Genomic DNA, 9,032 nt, shown 5'->3' with positions numbered 1-9,032 from the left:
CCGGGGCAGCCACCACGCAACCCTGATCAACTGCCGAACAGTGGGCTTCCTTCCCACAGGTTTATGTCAACCCCCCCCCCTTACATATACCATTTTGAAATGGTAACTTGTTTCGCTGCGTGCACATCGTATTGTTTCTCGTTGAATTAGAATACTCGTCTACTTTGGGGGATGAGCTATTGTATCGTAAGGAAATGAACACTTTGTATTCACATGCTTATTGGACGACAAAGAAGCCAGAACGTAAACTGATGCTCTTTGATCTTATCCATAATTGATTGGTATATAACTCTTTCAATATCTGATATAAATCTATAGGTGGTTTGGTTACTTGACCCGCAAGCAGTGGGTCGCGGGTTCGAATCCCTCCGTCGAATAAACTCGGTCACGGTGGCTTATAATATGATGATCAGTCTCACTCTTTATTGGTAAAGAGTAGCCCAAGAGTTGGCGGTGTTGACTAGCTGCCTTCTCTTATAACCTTTAAAACTAGCGACGGCTAGCGTTGACAACTCTCGAGTCGCTTTGTACGAAATTCAACACACAATCAAGAATATATAGAAAATTTAGTAACGGAACACGTAACAATTGAAGTGGAAAGTTTTAACTGGATAAAGTTATACTTACCAAGTTAAAATAGGTATAGCGTCAAAATAATTTAGTCTCGAACAGACCAGTTACTTAATTTAAAAAAATTGTGAGAAATGTAAATATGTCTAAATATTAATTATTTATTTTATGTTTCGTACATTATTTCGCTGCTTTCGGCATTCTGAATTATTTAGGTTTAATTTTAGTTGAGTATTTTATTCTGTATTTGCTTATATTATTTCCCACAAGTGGCAAATATTTCGTTAGGCTTAGGACATTATGGGTTCAAGTACCTGAACCAGGCCCGCTAATAATTTCACTTCATTGTTTGTGGTTGCTGACAACTTTCGCCCGTTTACACAAGATCATGTTAAGTTATCATGTTGTAATTGCATATTTATTATTTATATGTGTGTGTGTGTGTTATATAGAAAGAGAGAGGAAAATGCTTATATGTCGTTTATGTTATGATACTATCTTACTATAATGGATATATATATATGTGTATGTATGTATAAATGTGTGTAACCGAAATAATAGCGCCATCTATTGAATGGCACTACAAACAAATAATCTATAAAAATGTTCACACTTTAGGTATTCAAGATTCAGACAATTAGAAAAATAACTATGGTATGTGCAACAACCATTTCTTTATAATAGAACACAATTTTAAATAAAATTACTCTCCTCACAACAAGAACACGTCTTTCACTAGGACTGTACGTGAGGGTTTGATTATAACTTTATTGATGTAATTTCTAGATATAGTACTGAAAAATGGAATTTTAAATAAAGAGTACCACTTTTAATATATAAAAACATTACAGTTTAAATCCGCACATTTCGAACACTTTTCCCGTGCAGTACTTCCCAGAAAAACCTTTTTGTTTAGAAAAAGGTTCACTTCTAAATTTTTCTTTTAATGAGTTATGAATACCATGATTAGTTATTGCTAACACAAACAGCCGCCCATATGGCTTTGTTTCTGCGTGTGTGTATAAAACGTATACATCAGGATGATACTAGATAAGCTTGGTGTTAAAGATGACAGATGAGATACATAAGCCAAGATAACGGATCTTTAGGGCATCAAACTGTCAAAATGTGTACACTGCGTCCACTCAATAATTGGCTGTGACGTCAGCGACTTGTTCGAAAGACTAAACCGGTTTCCATATAGTACAGGATGCGTTCGTCAAACATTGTAGGAGCGGATATTGCGCTTGATGAGTGACGGAAACGGAAGTTCGACATATTAATAGATGATGATACACTTGTAGTAAAATACAAACGTGTGTAATTAAATGGAGCTGATGAAGAACAAAAACGTTTTTGGTTTGTTTCGATCATCGTTTTCACATAAACGATTCAACCTTATTTAACCAGAACTGACAACCGGAATTCTTACAAAAAAATCAAGCATTCTGTTTCTGATGTTTCTGTCGCAAACAATTTAGTTTATTTAAAATTTCGCGCAAAGCTACACGAGGGCTATCTGCGCTAGCCATCCCTAATTTAGCAGTGAAAAGACCAGAGGAAGACAGCTGGTCAACACCATCCACCGCCAACTCTTAGGCTACTTTTTTTTTACCAAAGAATAGTTGGATTGATCGTAACATTATAACACACTCCTGGCTGAACGGATGAGCAAGGGGAATTGTGTTTCTTTGAACACTGAAGTTTGACTACAAAAAAACAAAACAACAAAAGATGACCACGTGGATTGTTCGCATAAACTTGTCTTTTACAGTTTCTAAATTTCTGAGCAACAAGAATAATTTATTTATCTTAAACTATATTTTTTTACACAGAATATTACCCATCATTAGTTGAGGAAAAGTACTTTTGCTTGCTGTGCTAGCTTTTTAAGCGCGAGGTCGCGTACGCCAATTGGATTTTAAAGCCGTAAAATCTCACTATTCGGTCATATAAGAGTAGTTCAAAAATTGGCGGTGGGTGTTGTTGATTAATTGTCTTTCTTCTATTTTATCAGTTCAAAATTAGGAATGGCTATGCTCAGATATCCCTTACGTAGCTTTGCGCGATAATCTGTAACATTAATAGAACTGGAGATGTTTTCCTTGTAGCACAGCCTGGGAAGATGAAACACCAACTTACTTTGAATATTTTAGTCCACCACCAAAAAGCGTCGAAGATTCGTTGCATCTTTTCAATCCCTTCTCGATAACAGGGGAGTCGCGACCTACATTTTATGAATACCAGCTTTAGTCTATTTGTTCAAAATTAGGAACGACAGGTAGTTTTTGTGTAGGTATGCGTACATTCCAAGTCACATCAACCTGATCACCAGGGTAACCAGATCAGACAGTCTTCCAATAGGTTGCACGCTGAGACACACAAACCTGAGCATCAGGGTAACCAGATCAGACAGTCTTCCAATAGGTTGCACGCTGAGACACACAAACCTGAGCACCTGGGTAACCAGATCAGACAGTCTACCAATAGGCTGCACATCAAGAGGGGTTCTAGAATGATTTACCCAAATATTTATAATAGAATCAGTATGCTCATAGGTCTTGCGTGGTTAGTTACAGAAGAAATACAAACTAATATATAGTGTGTTTATTGTCAACGGGTGTGTTTGAAATAATCCTATAGTTAAACATTATTATGACGTTCTACATATAAGACATGGCATTCAGTTTGGCGATACTTGAAAAACCGTTAGTGTTTTTATAATTCTGATTAGGAACAAATGATTGTTTGTTTGTTTGTTTTTAATTTCGCGCAAAGCTACACGAGGGCTATCTGCGCTATCCGTCCCTAATTTAGCAGTATAAGACTAGAGGGAAGGCAGCTAGTTATCACCACCCACCGCCAACTCTTGGGCTACTGTTTTACCAACGAATAGTGGGATTGACCGTCACATTATAACGCCCCCCACGGCTGAAAGGGCGAGCATGTTTGGTGGGACGGGGATTCGAACCCGCGACCCGCAGATTGCGAGTCGAGCTCCCTAACCACCTGGCCATGCCGGGCCACTACACTATGGTATAATGTGCTACGATTATATATTGTAGGTGATTTTGTAGGATTTTTGTGCAAGCCTAAACAGAGGGCCAACATCATCATAGCTGTCTCTAATTTTGAACTGATAGAATAGAGGGAAGGAAGCTAGTCAACAGCACCCAACACCCATTCTTGGGCTACTTTTGTTTTATAGAAAGTGTAGAGCTCTTTTTTGTGTGTCAAAGGGACACGAACTCTCGGATTAACATTCTGGGTTGAGTACATCCGGCCTGATATTACAGAGGTACAAAATAAATAGTCATATTAATGGCAGTCTAGAAGCGTAGTTCGTGTATCGTCAGACATAGCGCGACTACACTTGATGACATAGAATGTAACGACATTTTGAGGTCGTCAGACATAGCAAGACTGCACTTGACGACATAGAACGTAACGACATTTTGAGGTCGTCAGACATAGCGCGACTACACTTGATGACATAGAATGTAACGACATTTTGAGGTCGTCAGACATAGCAAGACTGCACTTGATGACATAGAATGTAACGACATTTTGAGGCTGTCAGACATAGCACGACTGCACTTGATGACATAGAACGTAACGACATTTTGAGGTCGTCAGACATAGCGCGACTACACTTGATGACATAGAATGTAACGACATGTTGAGGTCGTCAGACATAGCAAGACTGCACTTGACGACATAGAATGTAACGACATTTTGAGGTCGTCAGACATAGCACGACTGCACTTGATGACATAGAATGTAACGACATTTTGAGGTCGTCAGACATAGCACGACTGCACTTGATGACTTAGAATGTAACAACATATTGAGGCTGTCAGACATAGCACGACTGCACTTGATGACATAGAATGTAACGACATTTTGAGGTCGTCAGACATAGCACGACTGCACTTGATGACTTAGAATGTAACGACATTTTGAGGTCGTCAGACATAGCACGACTGCACTTGATGACATAGAATGTAACGACATATTGAGGCTCCAAAGTGGTTTTAATATAACATACCCAGCCATTTGTACAGCCATCAGATTCGTTTCTAATTAAGTTTAGAAGTGATATTATTAAAGAGATTATTGTTTTGTTCATTAGTGGTTACAGGGTACGTAAAAATCACTTCACCACTTTAACACATTTTATCCAGTAGTTCATTGTCTTTTCTATGCATCTGTCTTTGTCTATTCGTAAATAATGGTTTGCAACATATGTTAGTCCATGTTAACACTTAATTAAACATAAACAATGTGTTATACTTATTTTCGTTTGTTTCAACTTTTTACAGGTTGCAGTGAAGAATTCTAGCAGATTACGTACAGTGACGTTTACTAACACGCTTTGATTCATCTAATATTGCTCAATAGTTCATCCTTCTCTATTTGACTAAGTGAATACTCTTCCACGAATCATTGGACGAAATCTGAATTATGTCCACGACGGTCGCGTTCATGATTGAAGATGAGAAAAGATACAACGGAACCAAAAGCCAACTAGAAAACACTTATCATTATCATGGACTCTCCGTTGTTGTACCAATGTCTTTAGCACTCGTAGTTTTCATTATTTTGTCTGTCATGGGAAATCTTATGGTGATCGTGACTGTATTACGACATAAAGAAATGCGAACCAGAACTAATATGTTTCTGGTGAACTTGGCAGTGGCTGATCTACTAACTGCAGTTATTGACATGCCCATCTCTTTAGTGACTATGATCCATGGAGACTGGGTATTGGGTGAATTTTTCTGTAAGTTGAATGGGTTCACTATGGCTTTACTTCTCATCTGTTCCATCCACACTCTGATGTACATTAGCATCTATAAGTATGTTTCCATCACTCGACCTTTTAGCCAGGTGATGACACACCAAAGGATTCTCTTGATGATAGTTGTAACGTGGGGTTGGTCTGCTGTGTGTGCCACTTTTCCTCTACTCGGATGGAACAAAATCATCTACAAAAAGGGTTCTTCACAATGTGGCCCAGGTCTTCCCAAAAGTTGGAAGGATCGCTCACACTCCATTTTAATTACTTTTTCTAATTACGTAATTCCTTTGGCAGTAATGATCTTCTGCTATTTTTGGATTTTCAAAGAAATTCACAGCCACATACAAAGAATGCGAGAAACATCCAACATTCCTGTTGAGGACACAATATTTCAGCAGAAGCGGGTATCAATGACTCTCGTTTTGGTCCTCTCTTGTTTTCTGATCTGTTGGACACCCTATGTTCTCTACTCTACAACTGTAGCTTTTATACAAGACAAAAGCAAAGTTCCTCTAGTGATCAATCCTATAGTAAGTATAATTCTTAGTATTTTCTTGTCAACTCGTATAACTGTCTAGTTAATCGTAATATGAATCCATATTATACTTTATTATATCCAAGAATTTTATATGATCTGGAAATACGTTTCAAATACTGTTTTTGTGCAACAAGTTTTGTATGTGTATTTTTGTATTTGTGGCACATCTACTGAGGTTGTTGTCCCCCTAATTTTGAACTACTGACCAGAGGGAAGGCAGCCAGTCACCTTACCACCCACCATCTACAGTAAGGGATTTACTGTTACTTTTATAACTTACTCAGAGCTTAAAGTGCGGGGAATATTCTATGGTATCGCAAGGAATCGAACCCAGAGTTCTACCCCATGGACAGTCCGCACTTTTTTGTGCAATAAAGTGCTTGTGTCGAACCCAATTCGCCAGCTCCGAAATCCAGAGTTCTACCACAGGGACAGTCCGCACCTTTTCGTGCAATAAAGTGCTTGTGTCGAACCCAACTCGCCAGCTCCGAAATCCAGAGTTCTACCACAGGGACAGTCCGCACCTTTTTGTGCAATAAAGTGCTTGTGGGAATTGAAGATATGTATTACAGTGTGCATCAACAGTGAACATTCAAGAAACAACTCACAGCTGTGTTCGGATGTTTGAGCCACGATCTGATTACTCGTGTTGTGTGAGTTGTTTAGTCGTGGTCAAGGAACTGTGCTGTATTATCATTGACAGTTAAGGTGAAATCTAGATGAAATGTAGGTACAATTAAGTAAATGCATAACTGAATAAACAACAACAAAAAAAAAAGCTGAAACACCATTAACGACAACAGACTTTGTGTCTACTTAAACAGGGGCTGTACCCTACATCCTGGGATTCCACCATTGAGAAAGTGAACCAGCTTTAAAGTAAACACTTTACGTTGGGTGTGGAGGTTACAGGGGAGGCTAAGCCACATTTTTGGGTATCTACAGCCCCCAGCAAGCTCCCTTTACCGCTGCACATGCGTCTAAAGTAAAAGTTAGAAAAACATAAAAAAGATAAGAGGTACTTTAAATGTCTCAGGAAATCTTCAAATGACTATCTGTCAAACTGTGGTTCCTTTCCCGATTATCTTTTAAAAGGGAAGAAATGAACTTCAATAAAATATTTTGTATGTATTTACAGGAATACTGTTTGTTTGTAGTTAAGCAAAAAGCTACACAATATGAATAACAATCAAGAAAAGTCGCTATTACAGTTTTGAATTCGATGTTCACAGTTAACAATAAAACGCCATCAGTCATCGGTATCCCCCTCAAATCCAGATATGTTTCTTCTTTCACAGCTCTAACGACATTATATTTGTGTTGACATAATGATTCTTTTTCCTTGCTTTCATCTATATTTTTTAATCGTTTTTTTATTTTTTTTTCAATAGGTACGAGAACAATGTTGAATGTTTGTTTTACACTTTACTATTTTTTAGGCCTACTGGTGCGGTTACATGAATTCTGCCTGTAATCCTATCATCTATGCGTTCAAGACTCCTTCGCTTCGACAAGGATACAAAGAAATGATGTGTGGTCGAATGTCTTTCCAAGGTCAGGATTGTCTGATATTGTTAATAAATTTTATGTTGTATTTACTTAATTGTTCAACAGGATTGTGACAACCTGTTGCATTTATTTGATTGTTCAGCACCATTGTGACAACCTGTTGTATTTACTTGATTGTTCAACACCATTGTGACAAACTGTTGCATTTACTTAATTGTTCAACACCATTGTGACAACCTGTTGCATTAACTTGATTATTCAACACCATTGTGACAACCTGTTGCATTTACTTAATTGTTCAACACCATTGTGACAACCTGTTGCATTTACTTAATTGTTCAACACCATTGTGACAATCAAGTATTATTCGTTTTAAGTAGTAAAAACAGAGCCGGTGCTTGCGTGGGGGGATATCCCTCTAAGATTTTGTCGCCCCCTCAAAACTAATGCCATTTATTAATCTAATGTTTAAAGTTATTTTAGATTTGGCTCCAGTATACGTCTCATTGTCCCCCTCCTTTCAATTAAGAAAAGCTGGAGTAGAGACTGTGTACAAATTTCCGCTACGATCTCTTATCAAATGTCTGATTTAAAATTGAAAATAAAATATAATACTGATGAACGTGGTTTTAAAAACAAAAGTATTTCCCTCTATATAATCAGTTCATAAAAGCTGGTAGATTTAGAATTATCATTGAAAACTTTTTGTGTTGTTTTTTTTGTCTAATACCATTTTGTGGTATTAAAAATATTAGTTTTAGATTTAGTTTCTTGAGCAGTGGATTATTATGTTTTTTTAGTTAGTTAAAAAATAGTTTAGGTTTATCAGAACGTGTAACTATGCATGCATTTGACTACGTATATGTCCTACTTACGCTTATCTGGGTCATTTTGGAAGAACCTATTTCTTTGAACTTTAACACAACCTGTTCTTTTTTATTTTATTTTTTCAGAAAGATTTCCAATCCAGCTATTAACCAGAGAAGAAGAAGAAGACAAACAATTTCTCTCGCGATTTACCTGGATTAGTTTACTCTTGCTCTGTTTCATACGTAAACGACTTGACAATCACTCTTTAAGGGCGGCTGAAGAGTTTCAAGAAGTTCCTGTAAGAACTAACTTAAATACACCAGACTTAAGCGTACAAAATATGCGTTCTTCAATACATCTGCAACCATCAAATGAGGAGAGACGTGAAAAACATACAGACACTGGATAAGACCATCAAATTAATAATTTGATAATAATCAAAACAAGTACCTGTTCGCTCTAAACATCGTATGCTGTTTATAGAAATAAATGCCACGCCCACAACGGATAAAACCATCAAATTAGTAATTTGATAATAATCAAAACAAGTACCCGTTTGCTTTAAACATCGTATGCTGTTTATAGAAATAAATGCCACGCCCACAACAGATAAAACCATCAAATTAATAATTTGATAATAATCAAAACAAGTACCTGTTCGCTCTAAACATCGTATGTTGTTTATAGAAATAAATGCCACGCCCACAACAGATAAAACCATCAAATTAATAATTTGATAATAATCAAAACAAGTACCCGTTCGCTCTAAACATCGTATGCTGTTTATAGAAATAAATGCCACGC

The 9,032-nt window shown here is 37.2% G+C and overlaps 1 protein-coding gene across 1 annotated transcript in view; it reads left to right on the top strand.

Annotated features, from left to right (window-relative positions):
• Nucleotides 1-8,777, top strand: part of LOC106470619 (alpha-2Db adrenergic receptor-like) — a 13,788-nt gene extending 5,011 nt beyond the window's left edge. Inside the window, exons 2-4 of the mRNA XM_013931182.2 lie at nucleotides 4,893-5,901; nucleotides 7,349-7,463; nucleotides 8,372-8,777. Of these exons, the coding sequence (XP_013786636.2) occupies nucleotides 5,035-5,901; nucleotides 7,349-7,463; nucleotides 8,372-8,637 (1,248 nt within the window). The 5' untranslated portion in view covers nucleotides 4,893-5,034 and the 3' untranslated portion in view covers nucleotides 8,638-8,777. The remainder of the gene's footprint in view (nucleotides 1-4,892; nucleotides 5,902-7,348; nucleotides 7,464-8,371) is intronic.
• The last annotated feature ends 255 nt before the right edge of the window (nucleotides 8,778-9,032 follow it).

This window comes from Limulus polyphemus, unplaced genomic scaffold, assembly GCF_000517525.1.
Source record: "Limulus polyphemus unplaced genomic scaffold, Limulus_polyphemus-2.1.2 Scaffold4120, whole genome shotgun sequence".
In the NCBI taxonomy this organism is placed as follows: domain Eukaryota; kingdom Metazoa; phylum Arthropoda; class Merostomata; order Xiphosura; family Limulidae; genus Limulus; species Limulus polyphemus.
The sequence above is the reverse complement of the archived record's forward strand: the minus strand, read 5'-3'. Positions and strand labels throughout refer to the sequence as shown.